At 55.9% G+C, this 22,591-nt stretch overlaps 9 protein-coding genes across 9 annotated transcripts; 6 read left to right on the forward strand and 3 right to left on the reverse strand.

Moving 5' to 3' along the window:
• Positions 1-793: 793 nt before the first annotated feature.
• On the forward strand, positions 794-2,397 carry BO70DRAFT_364284 (FAD-binding domain-containing protein). Its single transcript, XM_025543769.1, has one exon. The coding sequence runs from the start codon at positions 874-876 to the stop codon at positions 2,203-2,205; it is 1,332 nt and encodes a 443-aa protein (XP_025396941.1). The 5' UTR covers positions 794-873; the 3' UTR covers positions 2,206-2,397.
• Positions 2,398-3,256: 859 nt separating this feature from the next.
• Positions 3,257-5,182, reverse strand: BO70DRAFT_104068 (cytochrome P450). Its single transcript, XM_025537817.1, has one exon. The coding sequence runs from the start codon at positions 4,967-4,969 to the stop codon at positions 3,479-3,481; it is 1,491 nt and encodes a 496-aa protein (XP_025396942.1). The 5' UTR covers positions 4,970-5,182; the 3' UTR covers positions 3,257-3,478.
• Positions 5,183-5,423: 241 nt separating this feature from the next.
• Positions 5,424-7,381, reverse strand: BO70DRAFT_372936 (multicopper oxidase; the record flags this gene model as incomplete). The annotated part of the gene is made up of 4 exons (XM_025544884.1): positions 5,424-5,519; positions 5,591-7,117; positions 7,179-7,237; positions 7,309-7,381. 4 exons carry the CDS (start codon positions 7,379-7,381, stop codon positions 5,424-5,426), a joined length of 1,755 nt encoding a protein of 584 aa, XP_025396943.1.
• A 615-nt stretch (positions 7,382-7,996) lies between these two features.
• BO70DRAFT_398626 (uncharacterized protein) lies at positions 7,997-8,907 on the forward strand (the record flags this gene model as incomplete). The annotated part of the gene is made up of 3 exons (XM_025546795.1): positions 7,997-8,175; positions 8,257-8,767; positions 8,833-8,907. 3 exons carry the CDS (start codon positions 7,997-7,999, stop codon positions 8,905-8,907), a joined length of 765 nt encoding a protein of 254 aa, XP_025396944.1.
• A 1,183-nt stretch (positions 8,908-10,090) lies between these two features.
• On the forward strand, positions 10,091-11,162 carry BO70DRAFT_388949 (glutathione S-transferase family protein; the record flags this gene model as incomplete). The annotated part of the gene is made up of 6 exons (XM_025546032.1): positions 10,091-10,124; positions 10,182-10,316; positions 10,414-10,469; positions 10,559-10,690; positions 10,906-11,025; positions 11,058-11,162. 6 exons carry the CDS (start codon positions 10,091-10,093, stop codon positions 11,160-11,162), a joined length of 582 nt encoding a protein of 193 aa, XP_025396945.1.
• A 1,297-nt stretch (positions 11,163-12,459) lies between these two features.
• BO70DRAFT_319426 (putative transporter) lies at positions 12,460-14,689 on the forward strand (the record flags this gene model as incomplete). Its single annotated transcript, XM_025540440.1, has 7 exons — positions 12,460-12,749; positions 12,793-13,010; positions 13,060-13,112; positions 13,161-13,503; positions 13,620-13,893; positions 13,951-14,073; positions 14,134-14,689. The coding sequence occupies exons 1-7, from the start codon at positions 12,532-12,534 to the stop codon at positions 14,687-14,689; spliced, it is 1,785 nt and encodes a 594-aa protein (XP_025396946.1). The 5' UTR covers positions 12,460-12,531.
• Positions 14,690-14,815: 126 nt separating this feature from the next.
• BO70DRAFT_341112 (EthD domain-containing protein) lies at positions 14,816-15,325 on the reverse strand (the record flags this gene model as incomplete). Its single annotated transcript, XM_025541321.1, has 1 exon — positions 14,816-15,325. Exon 1 carries the CDS (start codon positions 15,236-15,238, stop codon positions 14,816-14,818), a length of 423 nt encoding a protein of 140 aa, XP_025396947.1. The 5' UTR covers positions 15,239-15,325.
• Positions 15,326-17,970: 2,645 nt separating this feature from the next.
• On the forward strand, positions 17,971-19,862 carry BO70DRAFT_381403 (cytochrome P450; the record flags this gene model as incomplete). Its single annotated transcript, XM_025545468.1, has 6 exons — positions 17,971-18,102; positions 18,140-18,239; positions 18,349-18,408; positions 18,469-18,759; positions 18,807-19,175; positions 19,255-19,862. Exons 1-6 carry the CDS (start codon positions 17,980-17,982, stop codon positions 19,860-19,862), a joined length of 1,551 nt encoding a protein of 516 aa, XP_025396948.1. The 5' UTR covers positions 17,971-17,979.
• A 1,684-nt stretch (positions 19,863-21,546) lies between these two features.
• BO70DRAFT_398631 (uncharacterized protein) lies at positions 21,547-22,092 on the forward strand (the record flags this gene model as incomplete). Its single annotated transcript, XM_025546796.1, has 2 exons — positions 21,547-21,751; positions 21,803-22,092. The coding sequence occupies 2 exons, from the start codon at positions 21,547-21,549 to the stop codon at positions 22,090-22,092; spliced, it is 495 nt and encodes a 164-aa protein (XP_025396949.1).
• Positions 22,093-22,591: the final 499 nt, after the last annotated feature.

Raw genomic sequence — 22,591 nt, forward strand, 5'->3', positions numbered from 1 at the left:
AGACATTTAGCGGAGGGGGCAGCTCTCCGGCAAATCTGGCGTTGCGTGGCACGCACGGCATCATCGGACATCGCCCGAAGCCCTCAGATGCAAACGGGGACCTGCGTCAATGTTTTCCGGTACCACGAATCACAGGCCCTGAATGACCCTAGGCCGTGGATCTTCGATGGGGCTCGACGGGGCTTAATGGGCCTGGCGTGTCTGCAGCGGATGCAGACCCAGGCAACCATCGATTCCTGCAGTCGTCCGCAGTGCCGCACCGCTCCATCGCCCACGAACCATCGAACACCCTCCACCGCAGAAATCGATAGCGGCGCCATCGTACGAGACGGTGAGACAACATTTGACCGAAGGCCGGACGGAGCGTGCCGGAACTGAGGAAAAAAAATCTCCTGTCGTCTGGTCCGACCGTTCATTCAAATGCACGCGATCGTCGCCCGTTCCCCGTTTTGATCCCCGTCCTCTTTCGCCGAGATTGTCTCTGTCCCGCGTGGCACGATGACGCCTTCCGCATACAAGATGTCGTTCGCCGCTGTGGCCGCCCAATTTTTGGGCTTGACCGCTGCATGTGGCTGCGACTGCACTCTGAATAGCCTCAACACCACCGTCCAGGGTCGCGTGCAGCCTCTCACCCCGTTCTCGCTGCCCTGCTTTTCCAGCTACAATGGCCAGCAAGTGACGCCCAACGATGCCGCCTGCGCCATCATCCAGGCCAACTACACCGACCCCTACCTGCGCACCAACTCCCCCAATGGGTACATGAACAACCAGGATGAGATGTGCTCGTCCTTCCCCCAGGATCAATGTCTTCTGGATAGTACCGACCCCACCGACCCCCTGGCCTATGTGAACCAGACCTGCCGTCAGGGTAACATGCCCTCCTACTACCTGGAGGTCACCGATGCCAACGATGTCAAGGAGGCCATGCAATACTCCAACTGCTCCGGTACCCGCCTCTCCATCAAGAACAGCGGCCACGATTACCTCACCCGCAGCAGCGGCAAGGGTACCCTGTCCCTGTGGACGCGCAAGTTGCAGAATCTCACCTACAGCCCGGCCTTTGTCCCCTCCGGCTGTCAGACCAGCTACAAGGCCATCACGGCCGGCGCCGGTGTCAACTTCGACGAGGCGTACGAATTTGCCCACCAGAACAACGTGACCATCCTGGGTGGCTACTCCCCCACCGTTGGCCTCTCCGGCGGTTGGGTCATGAACGGTGGACATTCTGTTCTCTCGCCTGTGTACGGTCTCGGTGTGGACCGCGTCGTGCAGTACAAGATTGTCACCCCCGATGGCCAGCTGCGTATCGCCAACGAGTGCCAGAACGAGGATCTCTTCTGGGCCCTGCGTGGTGGCGGTGGGGGCACCTTTGGTGTCGTTCTGGAGAGCTCGCACCGCGTCGAGCCCACCATCAGCTTCGTCGCTGCGATCATCAAGTTCACCAGCAACTCCACCAACGTCCTTCCTTTCATGGACATCATTGTCAACAACACCGTCAAGTGGTCTCAGGAGGGCTGGGGTGGCCACATCACCGGCGACACCTTGGTCAACGTGTCCCCTCTGCTCTCCGTCGCCGAGGCCGAGGAGTCCCTCGCGGACGTTATCGCGTACGCGAAGGCCCAGGGCGGCTCTGCCACCGTAGAGAACTTCTCCTCCTGGTACTCCTTCTACGAGAAGTACGTCACCTCCAGCTCGGTCAGCGTGGGTGTCACCCACTTCGCCGGTAGCCGTCTGGTTCCCCAGTCCGTGTTCGAGACCGCCGAGGGTCGCGCCGACCTGATGGACTTCTTCAAGCTCCTCCTGGCCAACGGCCAGACCCCCTACATCCCCGTTGTCGGACCTGTGCTGTACAACTACACCGAGGGCTCGACCAGTGCGTCTCCCGCCTGGCGTCAGGCCATCTGGGAGCTCGGCTCCGGCAGCACCTGGGCGTGGAACAGCACCCTGGAGACCCGCGAGGAGAAGATTGCCACCCTTCAGAATATGACCGCGACTCTCGAGCGCATCACCCCCGGCAGCGGTGCGTACAGCAACGAGGCCAACGCCTTCACCGAGGACTGGCGCGAGGCCTGGTGGGGAGACAACTATGACACCCTGCTCTCCATCAAGAACAAATATGACCCCACGGGTATGCTGAGCTGCTGGAAGTGCATTGGCTGGGAGGAATCCCAGGCCAACAGCACCTGTTTTGTGGCCTTCCCGTGAAGCCCGCGACGCGGCCCCGACACTGCGTTGATTTCTAATACCACGTTCCACATTAGTTAGACCATACATTGCTATTTAATCCTGAAACACACCTTCGCTTCACTGTACCATAAAGCCTACCTCCTCATGCCAAACGGGGCTCAGACCTTCCATGCTTTCTTCACTCCCTTGTATGTTCTTCCTACGCCCCATTGTATGGGACGCTGCACCGGTCGGGCGATCTGGCATGCGGTCTCGCTAGGCACAGTCGAGATCCAGACCACGGTCGGCTCTCGGAGACACGAACGCGGGTTGGGAGTTCTCTGGTGGATGCGATCGCTCAAGGCATGGAGAATCTTCTTTCGCTCCCTCTCACTCCTCAAGACCCAAGATGGCAGGGAGGATCAGGGTGAGGGAAGAGGCAGGGGATGTCAGGTTGGAGGCGGGGTAAAGGGGAGAGAGGCTGGTGCCTGTCTGCCTTGCACAACGCTGCCTGGCGCTTTGCATAAAATGCATACATGAGCTGGGCGGCGTAACTAACTAGTAGTAAGTGCCATGGGTGACAGACATTACTAAGTAGTGCCGATGTAGTTAACTATTTAGCGCCGGGCCACCCCGGAAGGGCAGGGATCGGCAGCCCGCCTGTCCCGCTTGTCAGGTGAGTGTCAGGCCCGAATAGGACTAGCTCCTCCGAAAGTGGACAGATGACCAACCAGCAGCCCGCAGCCCTCGGATCACATCCACATCCTCTCTACTCCGTACCAACCACATTGCTCCTCTCCTCCACGCAGTCGCGATAGGTTATGAGCAGCCCTTTCTCTACTCTTTGCTTAACATCAGGCCATACTAGCCCTATTTTTTAAAACCAGGTCCTTCTTTGACATATCCTTGATTCATACGCGCGCGTAGAATCACTTGTTTAACTGTTTTGACGCGTACCTGACCCTTCTTTCTTCTTTCTTGTTTAATCTTTCCGTCCAATCAACCGGATGGTTCATGGTATTATAGGGGAAGTATTAACCGATTTGCAGGGCGTTCAACATACCGAACAGCCAAAATGACATTTCTAACCAGAAGACTGTAGACGAGACACCTTGGTCTAGGGAATTTATCTCCGTTTCCCGACACAACCACTTCAGCCCGAATGCACAGACCAATCACTTCAGCTCAACAGCCACTTAGCCCGAAGTTGAAGTTGAAGCCATAACTACAGACCAGGCCGCGATCCCACCAACCCATCAACCCTCCGCACGCTCACCACCAACGGCAACTTATCCCAGAACCACCAAATGCCCTACTCCTCCCAGACAGGCAACTCCGCCCCATCCAGCACCCCCAAATCATACCTCCAGCACAACCTAGCCAGAATAACCCTCAACTCCAACCAGGCCAGATTCTGACCGGGACAATTATGCGCGCCGAGCGAGAAGGGATGAAAGCCGTCTTTCCTCTCGTTTCCAAACCGCTCACCACCCAGCCACCTTTCCGGGGCGAAGTCCGCCGGATGGACGAAGTTGCGCGGGGCGCGATACGTCGCGAACGGGGGGATGGAGACGATTACCCCGGCCGGAAGAGGATGGCCTGCGACAGTGGCACCGCCGGGGGGGACCTGTCTGCGCATGCCGTCGGGGATGGTGGGACAGAGACGCATTCCCTCGTTGAGGACGGCGTCGAGGTAGGGGATTGATTTGAGGTTGGAGCCGACGATATCCTCCTCTCTTGGGAAGGTGGAGCGGAGAGTGGTTACCAGGGTGGAAAGGGTATCCGGGCAGCGGAGGAGATGGTTGATCACGCCGACGAGAACGGTGGTGATGGACTCGCTGCCGGCCGCGACGATCAACATGGCGTTGACTTCCATTTCCTCGGGGGTCATTTGGGCGGAGGCGAGCATGGTTCCGACGAGATCGGGGCGGGAGAGGGAGGGAGAGGGAGAGGGGTGAGACTGGGAGGCGCGACGACGGACGTTCTGCTCGGTGAGGCGCCACATGTCCATGACGGGTTGGAGGGCAGAAGAGGGAGTGATGGCCATGAGGAGGGCGTGGAGGGCCGGGTAGAACTTCAGGGCGCCGACGATGATGGCGGCCTTGAATTGGCCGACGGTTTGGATCCACGGGTGGTAGGTTAGGCCGTCGAGGCAGCCGAAGGAGGAGCCCCAGGTCAGGTCGGCGATGAGGTCGAAGGCGAGGTAGTTGATCCATTCGACGAGGTCGATTGTTGTGGAGGGGGCAGAGGGGGAGGGGGTTGGGGATGAGTCGATCTGTTCGTCGAGCTTGGAGAACAACTTGTCGACGTACGACTGGATGAAGGGTTCCTGGTCCGCGGCGGATTTCTCCGAGAAGCCTGGGGCGAGGATCTTGCGGAGACGCGCGTGTTCGGATTCGGAGCAGGCGATCAGGTTGGACGCCGTCTTGCCGGGGGGTTGGTCCTTGTATTGCGATGGGCGGACAAAGTCGCGGCCTCTGGTGTAGATGTCGCGCCAGGCGTCTGGGCTGATGATGGACAGTTCGTCGGGCGCGACGCGCACGATGTCGCCGTATTGTTCATGCAGTTGCTTGATGCGGTGGGGGAGATCCCCGCGCATCATGGAGAGGAGCGAGGGGAATCGGAAGGCCCGCCAGAGCAGCGGTCCGGGGTATTGGGAGAGGGGATGCAGCCATAGGTTGTTGCTGATGTGGGTGGTCAGGTACTGGGAATGGTGAGGAGTGAGTGGAGGTAGACTTGGACTTGAGGAGGGATGGGGACTTACTAGGGTTGGGAGGAGGATGAGGATGGCGAGGAGAGCCATATTGGGGATGGATGGGAGAGGCTCAACGATCGAGAGAGTTGATAATCGAGCAGAGCTGACCGAGTCGCAAGAGTGCGGTTTCGGCTAATGCTAAGGACAAGGAGGATGCTGTTGCTTTGCTGTTGATTCTATCCCCACGCCCGCCGTGCATGTCTCCACGGCTCCCTCGAGACCAGCCCTAATGCCACCGACATTTCACTGGGTGCATCTATCATGCCACTTCCACCAACCCTGTCTGGCCACGGCACATCGTGCACTGGGTAGAACATGTCACAGCGGCTAACTCGCGCATTCTCCGCGGACTAGTGATTCACTGGCAATTGGTGCGGTACTATTTGCTTCTGCTGGCGCGAGGACCGAGTCTACTACTTACACAGGTGGAAGGATGGCCCCTCCGCTGCCAGGGTCATCAACCTCGCTCGATCCTTATTCATCTGACTCCTGATCCACGTATCTAGACCTCCCGGCGAAACACGTCCCAATCACGACAAGTCTCCGCCGTCGCCAAGGGAACAGACAAGAACTCCGCTGCAAAATCGTCCGGCCGCTCCTAGACAGATAGCACAATCTTAGCGTATGCCCCCCACGAATCCCCACCAGGCAGGGTTCATCTTGACTCACCAAAACCAACATAACCATCCCCGCACGCGCGTGCAGCGCCATGTGACAATGCAGCGGCCAGACACCAGGGTTATCCTGGGTCCACTGGAGGACCAAATACGACGGTGCATCTACCGTCCCGGGCTGCAGGATATGCGTGTCGCGCCGGAGCGGGTTTTCGGGGTTGGTGATCGAGCCGTTCCAGGCGCCGATGCCTTCCGCGAGCACCCAGAAGTTGTGGCCGTGGAGGTGCATGGGGTGAGGGGTGGAGTCGGTGTTGTTGAGGATCAGGCGCACGGTGGAGTTGGAGCCGAAATTGTAGATGTTGCGGCTGATGGGGAGGGAGAGGTTGCCTTCGTTGATGGACAGGAGGGCGGGCTCGCTGTAGTCGGCCTGGAAGGAGGAGCCGTCCATGAACATGGCGAAGGTGGTGGCGTTGTAACTGACGGTGATGGTGACTGTCTGGGTGGTTTCGGGTTCCGGGGGTATCAAAGGGTAGTAGGGCACGGTGAGGTCTAGCGGGTCGTTGCGATAGTTGTTGCTCTCCCAGGTGGTGCCGTTTGTGCGCGGGAGGAGAGTTGTATTTGCCGATTCATAGTAGATGGCGGCCAGCGCGGTGTGGGTGGCGGTTGTGGTTGAGTTCTCTGAGCATGCCATGTCCATGTCCGATCGCATCCAGGCCACGTCGGTGGGAGAGCCGGTCGCGTTGACAATTATGTCCGTTCGTTGCCCTGGACCCAGGGTGACTACCCTGGTTGTATACGGTTTCAGCGGGACATAGTCATTCGCAATGACGGTCAGTTCGTGGCCATCGATGCTGAACTTCTGATTAGCAAGCGAGCCGGTGTTGATGAGCCTCAAGCGATGCAATTTCCCCGACTGGAACTGGAACCGGGCTCTTCCTGCTCCGGCGAGGCATTGATCATCCACCTCAGTGGCATTGCAATCATAGACGCCCTTCCCATTTATCAGATTATCATCAGCCCTCACAGTCCGTGGCGGGTCCGAGAAGCTCAACTCGAGCAGTTCAGAGTAACCGATACGGTAGTAATCAGAGATCATCACCGGACCCAGATCATGGTCATAGGTGATCTCCGACTGCAGCGGGCCATGGATGACCATAGGTCCATACAGCCCATCATCGTACTGGGCGCTGAAGTGCGAGTGGTACCAGCCCGTGCCATATTGATCCGCCTGGAAGATATACGTGAAGCTGCTGGCCCCACGAGGCGCGATCGGGCACTGAGAGACACCGGGGACACCATCGTTCCAGGGGGTGTTCCTCTGGGTGAGGCCATGCCAGTGGAGAGTCACACCCTCGTCTTGACTGTCGATGTTGTTGGTGACTGCAACCGAAATTATGTCGCCCCAGTTGGCTTCGATCAAGGGACCGGGGAACTGATCGTTGACCAGAATGACGCTTTTGTTGAAGCCATCGGGGAATTTGAAGCCGCGCGTGATGGTGAAGTTGTAGTGACGCGTCACTCCGGTGGTGGGAGGGGGGCCGGCTGGGTCTACGTTGCCCCAGGGTGGTTCGAGGTCGGAAGTCTGGATAGAGGGTATTAGCGAGTGTGATGCCATGGTCTCCGGGACGTAGATATATACAAACCCCGTCGGTCAGGAACTGGGGAAGATTGGGAGACGGCAGAGTGCCCCATGTGGAGTGACCTGGAGATAGGCGGAGTTAGATAGACACGCCACGTTTAGATCGTGATCAGGATCAGGCACCACGAACGCACCATTGGTGGCGAGTTGAGACAGACTCGCGACGGCCGCTCCCGCCATTCCAAGGAACGGGACGAGATGGACCATCAAGGCAGTGGACTCGATGTGAGTGAGGCGCAGGAAGGTCATTCTGGCACAGGTAGCGCGGGCGAGAGCACCCCCAGGGCACTTATAAACCGAACTGTCTCGGGTGGTGCCATTTCTCCATCAGGGATCGATGTTGAGAGAAGCCTTCCAGCAGCGCAGGGGATGGGATCGAGATTCTCTTGAGGGCTGAGGGTATCCGCGAGGTGGACCGGCGATGCCCCGGAGTCCGAGAGATGGCACCACATTCACATCCCACGTGTGTGGAGGGTGGATCGTCACTGGAGTTGGCCTCCATTCACTGACTCCTGGACTCGCTACGCTACTGGTAATAGAAGTAAACATTCCAGGCCAAAGGAATCTTTTCTTAGTATTGTAGTCAACATCGCTCCATCTACCCACCTGACCCATCCACAGCCCTACATTCTCCTCTCAGCCCAACAACGCCCTATCTTTGTAATGCCCGAGAAAAAGCTTCAGCGGATGGCAATGTTCTTCGGGAGGCTGCCTCTTTTTAACAACACTTCTGCGAGCGCAATGCTTCTTGCTGTGGCAGAGGCGTAACTGTATTCCCAATCATTGAGGACATTGCGACTGGACGTCTTTTCCCGCGATGAGATGGACATGACGGGGGATCAATATCTCGAGTATATCCCTATCGCGTGGAGTAGTGTGAACACTGCATTGGGGTTTCCCCTGACGAGTAGGACCCTGTGGGATATGATGGTGATTTCGATGCTTAATTATCAAGCAGACGAGAATATGGAGTCGGTGGTCGCCTCGCCTCGCCACCTGAGGTCAGCGCTGTCGAGTTGAAGAGGATGATCAGGGCTGAGGGTTTGGATGGCGTCTCTAGAAGATCCTCTTTCGCCTTCAAGCGAACCCGACGCTCTCTCCCGCGAGTTGCAACCAACACCGCCATTGGAAGACACCACACCCACTGCGTCCCTTCTCGAGGTAGGAGACGTGCTGCTAGAGTATATCCACCACATCCGACAACACCACGGTGTCAGAAAACGGCCAGAAGCTGCGCACAACCACGTCGTAGAGGAACCGGAGAGATCCAGACAATTCCAGGATGCGAGCCGCAGCAGATATCCAAAGCAGGATTCTCGATCATACTTCAATTGGGCCCGCACGACAGGCGCCAATAACACCAGCTGTCCGTACTCCTTCACCTTTTTCTGCCGCCACATCAGCGGCACAGACCCTACGCGCTTCTCCTCCGTGCAGGAGAAATACTTTGCACGGGCTCTGGGATCGCACCTAGCCACGATGTGCCGTCAGTATAACGACTACGGGTCTCAGCGACGGGACGTGGCGGAGATGAACCTCAGCAGTTTGGATTTTCCTCAGTTCCAGTCGGATCATGCGAAAGCGAAAGAGAATGTATGGAAGTGTGCTTTGCTCGTCTTGCGGTTGAGCTGGATGACGCGACGGCGACTCGGATTCAGGCGTTTGTTGATGGGACAGACTTGATTGGAAAGATTTATGCTGCGCAGGATATTGCGAGTCTGGTGCAGGAGTAATGGGACTGATGCATGTTTGATGTAGGATTGACATGTATATCATGAACTTCCACAATTTGTGTACCAGAGCTTTCGCATTTTATTACAACTGACCTGTGTCCTCAATCGTATCTCTGCCATTACCAGCCTACTACAAAGATGCCCCCAGACTCGTCCCCGGTGGTTACAATGGTGAGAGCAGTGCGTGGCCATATATATGGATCACCAACACCCAGCCGTGGGCTTCTCTTCCTTGTGCGTGGCGGGACACATCCCTGCAAGTATCTCTGCATCAGCCTACCAACCGACCAAGCCATCTAAAGCCCACGGATAAATCAAATGATCCAGAACCCCACCAACGGTCATAGCCCCGGGGCGCGCGGATGAGGCTGTCCCGCGACCACCACATTGGCCTGCTGCCTAGATACTGGAGTGTGGACCTGTCGAGACTTGTGGTCGTAGCCATTTTCCAGATTAGCCGAGGCTCGACTAGGTAGGGCTTACGCGCATGCCAGTCAAGACAGGGGCTGTCAGGTCCATCTCGGACGTACTTTGTTTGGTGGGCTGTGTGCTTGATAATGAATGTGCTCTGATTATGCGAGCATTGGACCCCGCACTTATATGAGGCCGGCTGCCTGACTTGGTCTCGAACAAGGGGGGGGGAATGTCGCATGTGCATGTGCACGTGCATGTGTGATCAGATGAATCAACTATCTTTAGCATACTAGTATGATTCTTAGCGCTGCGAAAACAGTTCTGGCTCAGGAATCCTCCGTGTATACAAGCGCATCCATGGCCTCTTCTGCATGGGACATCATTGGTGGGCCGCCAGGTACAGTTCAGCCCGCTCGCTAACTAAGGACTTACCATTACCGTCTCTCGGTAATATATACACTTGGTGACTGTTTTATGTCATCATTTAGCAGAGTCTTGAATTGGATCAACGGAATGGCTGAATCCTAGGCCACCAATAAATATCCGGAGAGCCCCTGTCGTAAGGCTGTAGGATGTCCAGCACTGCCCCGTCTTCTGACTGGGAATGGGAGGAGACAGACATCAAACTATTGTAGCCATAGCCAGCCCTCTTAAATATCTGGAGCAGCGCGAGACATCAGCCGACAATAAGAACATCCAAATATTGTAGACAGCTAACTCTCTCGCCATCATCCATTCTATTCAAGGCCCGAGCTCGGCAGCCGCAACCATGACCCTCAAGCCAATCAAGCTGTACTGGAGAAGTGAGCACCATTCATCTCAAACATGACCAGGAGACCTGATCTGACCGACCGATGTAGACCACGTCCCCAACCCCTCCAAAGTCCTCATCATCCTTGAGGAGTTGAACCTCCCCTACGAGACCGAATGGGTTGAGCTCGACGGGCTCAAGCAGAAGCCCTTCACCGATGTGAACCCCAACGGCCGCGTGCCAGGTCAGATACTCCCCCCCCCCCCCCCCCATTGCCTCTCTCTATTGTCTCACTTCGCACCTCTCCATAGGTAGGTAGGTACTTTACTAACCGATCCTAGCCATCATCGATCCCAACACCGACCTGACTCTGTGGGAATCCGGCGCCATCGTGCAGGTACATACATACATATATCATACATACCCTCCCTCCCTTGCCCAAGACCCCAACGAAGCGCCACTAACAAGAAACATAAAAAAAAATAGTATCTAATCGACACCTATGACAAAGACCACAAGATCTCATACTCGACCTTCCCCGAAAAATACCACCTGGCGCAGTGGTCCTATTTCCAAGCCTCCGGACAGGGGCCGTATTTCGGGCAGTCGGCGTGGTATGTCCAGCCCTCTCCCCCCACCTTACCCTCACCTCACCTTACGCACCCATCTCTCCCTCTTCACATCCTACCCCCATAATAAATCCAGACATATGCATAACCCATTTAACTCCCTCCCCCCCCACCCCCAAAAAAAACACGTTCAACCTCTTCCACGCCAACATCTACGGGGAATCCCCCGAATCCGCCAAAATCCGGTACGGCAACGAAGTGAAGCGGGTAGCGGGGGTACTCGACAAGGTGCTCAGCACACAAGAATGGCTCGTGGGAGAGAAATGCACGTATGCAGACCTGGCGTTCGTGATGTGGAACATGCAGATCACGTTTTTCATGGGGGTCGGGAGGGGGAGCATGCGTGGCGGGGGGAGGAGGAGTTTCCGCATTTTACACGGTGGCAGAAGGCGATGTTGGCGAGGGGGGCGGTGCAGAAGGTGGTCAGTGTGCTTGGGGAGGAGGTGGTTAGGAGTGCGTAGGGTTGATATGTTGGTTGGTGCAAAGGGTGGGGGCTGAAAGGGGGTGATGTCTGTGCGCTTAATTGGTCTTCAATTCATGACAGGGTCTTTTGATTGAAGGTGTGTTGGGTCTAGGAATGAGGTTATCTAGGAAGAGCAATACAGCAAGAGCTATATTCGAGAAAGCAATTTCTACAAGAACGTACACTCAAGATAATGTTTAGTATATACACCGAAGCAACTCGAAATACATGATCCCTCTGTCCCTGGCCTGCTCGTGGGACAATCCCTAGTGGTGCCCTGGCTGCGGGCTCTCCCGTCCGCGTGGACGGCCAACTGGCCTCCGCTGCCGCTCTTCAACGACGCATGGCACAACGGGTATGAACCCTTCCAACGCGTCGGGGTCGACACTTTCCTCGCTGTCTCCCCGGGAGGAATCATCCTGTACACCTGCGACGTGGAGGTATCCTCGCAATTGCTCCGCGATGGCCGATTCGCCAAACCCGCGCATCTCATGAAGGTTAAGGAGCGGAGGTGGATGAAGAAGTGGAAGGTGGATGTGGAACCGGCGCAGATAATCCACAAATGCCTCGGACGTTTTTACTGGTGTCTTCCCTTCACCTTGTTTGTTTTCCAGTGGTTTAAACCTGCCAACCCAATCTACGTCATAATATTCCTCCGACGCTGTTGTTGTCTAGTTATCTAATTCTCTGACAGCCGAGATTCTGTAGCATAGATTCTCAAAGACCAACCCAGCAGTACAAAAAGTGCTTCTTGAAGCCAACTCTCCATGTGCAAGATCCAGGATAAACTTCTGGCATCTGTCACATTCAGCGATAGATAAAAGGCGTCTTACCACCTTTGTGCGACTATCCCCACCTGGTGTGGGGTCTGCGCCGAGCGACCCGTTCTCTCCCACGGGAATCACCCGATCGCCAGTGACAGCACGGTTGGAACGGCATTTGAAGAGCGGTACGCGGGGAGAATATACGAGGGAAATCCCCGGGAATCAATACCCCATGCACTGTGTCGTGGGATGAAAGCAACACCCTGACCTCCCCCCCTTGAATCCAACAAGCCGAAGGATCTTATCTGATGGACGCATCAGATACGATAATCTCGCTTGAGCGCCAATGACGGGGCGGCGGCGACGCGACTAGTAGGACGGGGTCCACCAGTCCGCCAGCAGCGATAGGATCCAGCGCCATCCCATCGGTGACCGTCTCTCGCACATTCGGCTTCCGGCTCGGCTCACTTCTCTCCTGTGTGGCACCTCCATATCTACCCTCTTCACTCCCTCATCCATGTAGTGACCCAAGCGCTGGCCGCTGCTGGTCCGATACTCACCCGTCCTCTTTGTTCTATACCGCATTGTTTACATCGCGTCACCATGCTCGGGTACTTGCGGACCCAGTACGACGCAGCTTGCGAGGTGCTTGATGAGATCCGACACGCGCGCTCGGCAGATCGGCCCCGCGAGGACGGCTATGAGGCCATCCCCGAATCTCCGGATCAGACATCCCCAGAACACACGTCCCATGGAGTAGCCAAGATGGAGGCTTTGGCCTCCTCTTGGTCCACACGGACCCTCTACACCGGATACGCCTTGTAGGTGTCGCGCACCGATGGGATCTCCAAGCTAACCCTGCAGGGTCTTCCTCATCTTCTCCGTCAACTCCCTACAGCAACAAACAACCAGCAGCCTCAACCCCTACGTTTACTCCGCCTTCACCGACCACTCGCTGATCGCGACCACGAATGTCCTCACCAGCATCATCGGGGGAGTCTCGAAGCTCCCCATCGCCAAACTGATAGATATATGGGGGCGCGCGGAAGGATTCGGGATAATGGTGGTGCTGTGCACATTGGGTACGACCACCACTCCAACAAGATATCACGCCCGATACTGATTGTCCAGGTCTCGTACTCATGGCTCTCTGTCGCAACATCGAAACCTACATGGCGGCACAGGTATGGCTCACCTGTATCTCATCCCGTCCATGCTAACCCGATCGCCAGATTATATACTGGGTTGGCTACAACGGCATGGACTACGTCCTGCACGTCTTCCTCTCCGACACCACCGAACTCGTCAATCGAGCATTCGTCTACGGCATCGCATCATTCCCATATGTCGCGACCACTTTCGCCGGTCCTGCCGCAGCCCAGGCCTTTTACCAGAATGGCGCCCTCTGGTGGGGATTCGGCACTTTTGCCATCCTGACACCTCTCGTGACTGCGCCGCTGTTCCTCTTGCTCCGGAACACCCGACACACAGCCGAGTCAGCGGGTCTTATAAACAGCGAGCGGAAGGGTCGCTCGAGGATGCATTCTTTCATCCATTATGCGGTGGAGTTTGATCGTACGTCTCCTGACAGACCTCATCGGGAGCCCCGAGCGAGGAATCCCTCTTTTGCCTCAATGGCCTTCCGTCATCTCCTGCCCCGATACCCACAATAGGCTGACACGACTCTCTAGCGATCGGCATGATATTGATCACCGCGGCCTTTGTCCTCATCCTACTGCCACTGACTCTGGCCACCTCGGGGAACATGTGGAGCCCATCTCTAACGGAGCGATGGATGGCACCCGACCTCATCGCGATGCTCATCTTGGGGGCGATATGCTTCGTCGGCTTCGTCTACTGGGAGCGAATCGGCGCTCCAGTGTCTTTCATCCCATACAGCCGTCTCAGAGACCCAACATTACTGGGTGCTTGCATTCTGGCATGCGCGCTCTTCCTCAGCTTCTAGTAAGCCCCAGTCCCCGATCCCCAAACCCTAATGCAAACGCTCCCTAACCACAACAGCTGCTGGGACCTGTACTTCTCATCCTACCTCCAAGTCGTGTTCAACACCAACATCCGCGACACGGGCTACATCTCCAACATCTACACCATCGGAACATGCCTCATCTCCCTGCCCGTGGGAATGTACGTCCCCCATCCCTCCCCTCCAAACCCACCCACCCACCCCACTAACCACCCCAACAGCCTGATCCGCCACCTCGGCCGATTCAAAACGCCCGCCCTCGTCGCAACCCCCCTCTTCTTCTTCGGCACGGCGCTGATGATCCCCTTCCGCGCCCCCACCAGCCCAATCAGCCACGTGATCCTCTGCGAAATCATCAAAGCCATCGCGGGCGGCACATTAGTGATATGCCATCAAATCGCGGGCCTCGCAACAGGCGACCACGAGACGATCGCGGTCTCCTTCGCGCTGGTGGGGCTGGGGTCGAAAATCGGCGGGGGAATCGGGGCGGCCATCTCCGGCGCGATCTGGACGAGCACGGTGCCCGTATACCTGGAACGGTATCTTCCCGCCGAAAAGAAGTATCTGGCGGCGGAGCTGTATGGGTCGATGGCGCGGGTGTTGGAGTTTCCGATCGGGACGGTGGAGAGGGATGCGACGATTCGGGCGTATGGGGTGGCGCAGAAACGGATGTTGGTTGTGGGGTTGGGGGTGTTGCCGTTGGCGATGGCGGGGGTTTGGATGTGGAGGGATGTGAGGTTGGAGAGGGTGAAGCAGGTTAGGGGGAATGTGTTTTAGGTGGGGTGTATGGGGTGTATGGGATGGTTTGGGGATATTTAGGGAGAGGGGGGGGGGGGCAGTGTATGTAGGTGGTATTTTTTCGGTTTCTCTCTGTATAAATCACACGTATTACTCTCCTCATCCTCACCTCTTCGTCTCCAAAACATCCCCCACCACCACAATCCCAAACTTCTCCGCATCCATAAACTTCGCCTCATGCGCGTGCAACTCAGCCGCCGCCTCGGGCGCATCCGGCGCAGAGACCTTCTGTCTGAAGGCCGCGAAGCCCTCCTGATCCGCGAAGGTAATCTCCGCGATAACATCATAGTCGTAGTCCGACTGCTGCCCCATGAGAACCGTGGCGGGGGTGTTGGCATTGCGGGATGTTGCGCCCTCGGGGGGAATGTCGACGGTGGTGCGCGCGAGGTAGGTCCGCTTGTGGAGGAGAGGGAAGGTATCCCCTGCGAGACGCTTGACGAGGGTGATGTGCTCTTCGTATTGGGATTTGAAGGCCTCGGGGGAGATGTGCGGGAGGCGGGAAACGAAGAGGAGGAGTTTGAAGGGCATTTTGTCGGTTGGGTTGGTGGTATTTCGTTTGTATGGGTGGTGGTGGTGGTGGTGGTGGTGTTGGGATCGTTGAATTGTTTGGATGATGGATGATGGTTGATGGTTGATCAGGTCTTGAGCAGGAAGGGACATATTCGCGATTATAAGATTCAGCTGGAAAAAGGTATCTGGGATGATTCGGAACTATTATTGCAATGTTGTAGCGATATAGTCTCGTTTGGATGGTCGGGGATTGGCAGAGCGGGTCTGTTTTGAAACTATATTCCGGAACGTATTTCCGACTACTTTATTTGCCCTGGGAGAAAACGTGAACGAAGGATTGCTTATTTTTAGACTGCTTATAGATTGGCTTGATTTGGTGAAGATCGGTGATAATTATGCAACGGGCAGGGAATTGTTTCATAATGGCCTTAATTAAGCATCAATCCTAGAATTAACCAGCCATGTCCCTGGATTCATTCCGGACTGTTGGGACTAAATGAGTGTGGCGGGAGGATGGCTGGGATAGGCACTATATATTTTCCCGTCATGTACAATTTCAATACGGATGAATAGCACCATCATATTCACAGATTTACAACATATTTATCCAATTCTTCAACTTCAATATTGGGTGCCACACCATGGCTTTGAACCGATTGGATGGTTATTTCTCCCAGTCACATCGTATCAGGCAACTGGTGGACTGCGACCATTGGCAATTACTACTATATGGAGCGATGTGCAGGTACAACCAAGCCCATGGCAGTCTGGACCAAGCCTGATTCTCTCCCTTCTTTCCCTTCTCCCGCTTTCCACCCTCACTGTCTCATCTCTCTCTCCTCCGCAAAATTCCTTTCCGTATCATCTCCCACTCTCCCACCATCCTTCATCTTTTGAATATCAATAGTCTACACGTCTTATTTCATCACCCTAGGCGCGATCCCATTAACACGCCCATTAACGCGCGTCAAGACAGACCACGCGCTTGATCGCACCGTGGCTGCCGGCCATTACACCGCATTTGTCCCAGTATGCCAACTCTACATAGAATGTCCGTATCACCAGGAAGTCTTCGCCTTTACATCCAAGTTAAAGCTCGGCGATGCATACCTCAAATACCATCATTCCCTGGCAAGTCACCAGGATGCGGAGATTGACGCGTTCATCAGGCGGGACACTCTGCCTAGCAGCAACAGTTGCCCGGAGCAAAGACGCGTTGAGATGCCCGTGCAATATTTGGTGCCTGAGGAGAACACACTAAGTAGGAGGGGCAGCCGATGTCAGCACAAAAACTGTTGCCTGGTAGCAGCTCTGGCCAATACGGAAGATACGCCCAGCTGTCCCTGCCAGGTTTGGTAAATGCCAGGTGGGAACCCCGTCCAGAAGTGCTACAACCTTACCAGGTACCCGGAGGTCAGATTCCGTCCCGCTGTTTGAGCCCATAACTAACATGATGTGGCGATGAGCAGTCACCAGTAACTCATTCATATCTCCTCGTTGGGACACAGTGAGAAAGTTTGCGACCGTTCTCAATATTCACAGGTTTGCCTTTGTCTCTGGCACCTCCGCGAGTGACATTACGACGCTTGCTAAGCTCCTTGGTGATTATTATACAGCCATCGGGGGAAGGACCTTTCATTTTGAGAGGTGGTCATCCCCTGAGAAGTTGAATAACCCATGATGATACTTGGAAACGACTCTCTCAGATGCTCGAAACGGACTTTCCGGGCCATCGTCATGAAGAATATCTTAGTCCAGTGGCAGTGATTGTAATCGATGAAGCGCACTCGTCGTACACAGACCCATGGCTCTCGAGGGAGATTATCAGGAGCATCCAGTCCAATGAAGACAAGAAGGGAGTATATCTTCGCCTTGAAAAGGAAGCCCATGTAGAACGGATCTATCGGAATCAGAATGACGGTGTCAAATTCGTTCGTGAAGTGAAGTGCTAATCGAGAGGCTGGGTGCAGGTGATTCTGCCTGTTTTGCTGAGAAAGGTGCTCTATTCTGACTCGGGTTATGCAGCGTGTATGATGTAGAATGTGAATAGTTCCAGCTACGACGCCAAACCAGACTTTCGAACAGATGGCTATTGTGTGTGATGCATTATTTGTGGGAATATGCCTTTTATTGGGCGTACGCTGCCGGGTGATGCTTTGTATGCCAAAGCATATCAGCCCTCCCCCCAAAGTCTGGAATCTATCCATGATACGTCTAATCTCATTTTAAGACTCAACTAACAACTCACCTACCGGCACAAGGCCACAGCTAGTCCCGCGCTGGACGCCTGATCGCTTCCTAATAATAATCCCGATCACATGGACTGATGCCCATCCGGACAATAGATTGGTTGGGTGGAGCTGCGGATAAGCGTGGCGGAGTGGTGGTGTACGGGAATCATTATTCCGCTTTGTCTCGCTGGCCTCGTCTCGTCGATGCATGATGACGGCGAGGATGATGATGTCAGCAACATCTTGCCTATTAAGCTGAGTGAATTTTGGACGGGTGGAGTTGGCGACACGCAGGCGTGCAGATCCGAGTACGTGTGTCATGAGGCCCCCGAACGGAGATAGCGAGACGGAGACGGGGACGGTGAGTGAGACGGAGAGAGACGGAGAGAGACGGAGACAGACTGAGACAGCAGACATGGATTGAGCATGTCCTCGCTGCCTAATTTCCATATTTAAAACCCAGATGAGATGGATGGGCTTTTGTCTGGGTGTTCATTTTTATTCCCTCAACTCTGGTCAATTCAATCCATGATGGACCGCTGGACTATGGCATCGTCTGTGACAGACCTTTTTCAATCACTTTTGCGAGTCGCGGGCTGGGGGGGACTCGCTGGTTTTGTCTACGTGCGCACCACCAATCCCCGCGCCGTTGTACTATGTACATACCGACTTACTGACTTTGTGTTAGGTGGTTGCCCTCTGCATCCACAGACTGTACTTCCACCCGCTGGCGAAATACCCCGGTCCGTGGCTCGCGAAGCTGACGAGCTGGCGGGCCGTCTACTACGGTAAACGGGGTGACCTGCATGTTGATATGCTGAGGTGTCACAAGAAATATGGTAGCTCTTGTCTCACTCTCATCTTCTGGGACGGTTCCACTCACTCACCTTGATATAGGCCCGATCGTGCGATACGCGCCACATCGCGTGATATTCGCTTCTAGTACCGGGTTCCACGGTATGTAGTTCCCCCAGACCAGAAGACGACAGACAGACAGACTGACCGACGACGGGGCAGATATCTATGGCTTCGGCAAGAATGTCCAGAAAAGCCCGTCTTACCACAGCATTGGCCTGCGGAAGGGCTTCTCCAGCACGCTGACCGCGGTCGACAACAAAGTGCACGGTCGGAAGCGTCGCATCCTGAGCCAAGGGCTGTCGGACCAGAATCTAAAGCTCCTTGAGCCGACTCTCCTCCGCACGGTGGATCGGCTCTGCAGTCGTCTCGCGGAGAGACAGGATGATTTCAGTCCTGCCTACCAGACAACAGACGATGGATGGACATGCCCGAAGAATATGTCCGAGTGGTGTACGTCTGCCCCCATCGGCAAACGGACTAAAACTGACACTCGCCAGGCGATTACTACACCTTCGACGTCATGACGGAGCTCGTCTTCGGGCGCTCTTTACACGCGCTCGAAAAACCGGACTACCACTTCATCCTCGACGACATGTTGGCTCAGATGCGTCGCGTGAGTATCCTAACCGAACTTCCTGCCATCGAGCCCCTCGGGCTCGGTCGCTTCGTCTACCCCGGGGCGCTGCAGAAGGCAATGCGCTTCGGTCGGACATCGCAAATGATCGTGGAGGAACGGAGGAAGAGCCCACCGAGTGACGGAGTCGTGGACATCTGCTCGAAGCTGCTTGCCGCGAAGGATCCGAATACAGGCGAGGGGTTTCCGGCGCCGGAGTTGTACGCGGAAAGTAATCTGCTCATTGTGGCGGGTATGTATTCGCAATGTGCTGTGCTGTTCGTCGACGATGGGGAGAGTGAGCTGAGCTGAGAGATGTGATTGATATATAGGCTCCGACACGACGTCCATCGCGATGGCGGCGACGTTCTTCTATCTCACTCGGTATCCCGATGCGCTGGCGACGGCAACAGCGGAGATCCGATCCACCTTTGCCGACGTGCAGGACATCCGTCCGGGTGTGACGCTCTCGTCATGCACATACTTCCGCGCGTGCCTGGACGAGGCGATGCGCCTGACACCCTCGGTGGGAGGCGCACTGTGGCGGGAGGTTCTCGCCGGCGGAACAACGATCGACGGAGAGTTGATCCCGGAAGGAATGGAGGTCGGCGCGGGGATATACGCGCTGCATCACGACGAGGCAGTCTTCCCCGAACCGTCCGTGTTCCGACCGGAGCGGTGGCTCGAGAAGACGACGTCCGCGTCGAGCTCATTTGCCCCTTTCTCCGTTGGGCCTCGAGCGTGTGTTGGAAAGGGGCTGGCGGTGATGGAGTTCACGGTGGCGATGGCGCGGGTTTTGTGGCGGTTCGATATGCGAGCGGCGGATGGGCAGTTGGGGCGGGTTGGCGAGGGGACGGGCGATCGCGAGGGCGAGTATGAGACGCGGTGGTGTTTCACCAGCATGAAGGACGGGCCGTTTCTTCAGTTCAGGGTGAGGTGAGTGAGGGTGAGGGGGGGGTTTCAGGTGTGACTGCCGACGGGGCCGAGTGGGTTGAATGATAGGGGGGTTGTTGGTGTTGGTTAGGGTTGGTGGATTGAGGAAAGTCGAGAGGGGCGAAGGATCGATATGGTTTCCTAGTCTTGTGTTGATTTTGGGCACTGCCCTACTTCATGGTGCTACCTGGCACACTGTAGGAACTTGAAGATGGGAATGATCGCCCTTGCAGATGTCTAGCAGCCTAATAGTGGGACCCTGGTTCTCGTTGGCAAAAGTTGGCTTTTTGAACCGACTCATGTCCTGCAGGGATTTGACTTTCTGGCTGTCAATCCATCCTCAGCTGGTATCTATCGAGTACTTGAGGACAGTGGCATATGACACTTATACCTCGGCATGGGGAGGATATCTCCCGAGTGATCAATAATCCCTCCTCTTTTGAGAAATATAGAACCACGATGTGACTCACACTATGGGTAGGCCGGTAATTTGCCCTGAATCTCCTCAACGCACTAGGTTAGTTCGTTGGTAGGACAGCTGTCTTCTTTGTCCTCGTGCATTCCCTCGTATTGGATGGTTTGCCCAATTATTCAGTCGCCACTGAATCAGGGGCTGCCCCTTATGCCTGCACAAGACCCACCCCGTGCACGGCTGACTCATCCCACGTGACCGTCTTATGCAGACAGTCCGGGCGGCGACGCGGACCAGCCACGCTGCAGCGCGTCTTCATCTTCTCTGCGAAACAAAACAAGCCATCTGTTTCCCTGCAACAATCATCGTTGCATCCATGACACGACATGGCCATCATTTCTTGTCTCGGTTCTCTCGAAGCGTGCAGTTACTTCCAGGCTTAGGGGGGCGATCATAGTCATCATCGTCATCGTCATCGGGAGCAAAACCACTGCACCCCACCGATTTCTAATAAATAACCTTTGTGCGGCATTTTTTTCCCCACACAGGATCTAGATCGCACCGGGGTATCCGCCTCGATGCAGGTCGAGAACCGATCAGTGCTCATCCGGCGTCATCAGGGAAACAAATGTCCCGAGTCAAGAGTTCGTCAGTGGAGGTTGAGCTGACAGGCCAGCAGTCCAGCAGGCCAGCAGTCGAGTCCAATCCAGCACTCCCACAATAATAATCCCCAGAGTGAGACCCTGGAGCCAGAGACCGGGTTCATCGTCGACGCGGGAGATTCGAAGGATTCGCAGCAGGATCACGCTGCGGGCCTGGTTTCAGGAGCCCCCTTCTTCCCACCTTCCTTCTTCCACCTTCCAAGACCGTCGATCACCACCTTATCAGCTTATCCCCGGTGCAGTACCACAACGGGAGCCTCTCACGACGCCCGTCCAGCAGAGCCGACGGAGGCAGACAGCAGGCAGCCGGTGGAACAAAGGGCGGGTTTATTAGCTACGGGGCCTGGACCGATGTTGGTGGGTTCACAGTCAAAGAGATTGTTGCGCGTCCCCACCTGCGCCGTGGCTGCGCGAATCCCTCGGCGCGATGCATGAAGGTTTGGGTCCGTCGAAGTTTGGGTTGGTTCCGGTGAAGGTTGCCTTGCCCTCATCCCGTCTAGGAGGCGGATCGGACCACTCACATTCCCCCGAGCATTCGCCTAGCGTTGCGCCCACAGTTCAGCTGGGACTACTGCGACTGCAAGTCTATGAACTGCTCCTAGCCAATTGCCCTCGTCATGGTATCAAAAGATGACCCGGAGCTCCTCCAGAGTGACACCATTTTGCAATCACCGAAACACTCGAGTGTGCACAAAGAAGAAGCGTGGGAGACTGAAACCGAGCAGGACCCGGCAACAACCAACGGCGCGGGAGGAAAAGACAAGCGATTGGGTCCACTACTCTCCCTGGCCAAGGATTCGATCGACCCATCGAAGCAATCTAGTCAGATCCCGGTGCAGGCCCAAGGGAATTAAGGGAACCGCTGACTGAAAGCCTGGGCGGCCACATGGTTGGCCCCTCCCCCGGTTATCAGGCGCACCACCGTTCCTGATCATGTCCCTTTAACTGGAGCATCCACGCAATTCCGTCACCAGCCCGAGATTAGGCCAATGAAACTCACTATTAGGGGTGATCCAACCGTGGACGTAGCAAAGGCCGAGCGGGTCGACCCCGAAAATGATTGTCTCGCGCACGCTGGATCGCCCGCCGGCCTTCAAATAAATCCTGAGCTCCTGCCCTGCGCCCCGGAGCTGAACCTGATCTCCCTCCCTCCTGCGAATTAGACGACAAGCTGTCACTCTCACCTCGCGAACACCATGGCTCCCACGGCGGAGGATGCCGTCTTCGCCGTCTCGGCGCAGGCCACGCAGCTGGGCAATCGCATCTCCATGCACATGCTCGACTACCTCAGTACCGCTCACGACTTGCCCGACGGCTTCCGTGATCTGGCGCAGACCTTCCTCGATACCTGTCGCGCCCTGTGGGCCATTGAAGCCGGAATCACCGAGTCGACCGCTGCTAACCGCGCGCTGCCCGAAGTGATCATCCAGGAGGTGGAAAAGAAGTTCGTCGCCGCTTATCGCGACTTCCAACATCTCGACAAGGTCATCACCAAGCTGATCCAGTATGAGCACCGCGGCGCCCTGGGAAAACTGCAGCGAGGATGGCACCGCCCTGGTCAGGAACTGAGTCGCATTCGCGAGTCGCTGAAGAACACGACGGAAACTCTCCAGATCAGTGTCATGGCATTTCACTGGTCGCTCGGGGAAACCCGTCCGGAGG

This window comes from Aspergillus heteromorphus, assembly GCF_003184545.1.
Source record: "Aspergillus heteromorphus CBS 117.55 chromosome Unknown BO70scaffold_23, whole genome shotgun sequence".
Taxonomy (NCBI): Eukaryota; Fungi; Ascomycota; class Eurotiomycetes; order Eurotiales; family Aspergillaceae; genus Aspergillus; species Aspergillus heteromorphus.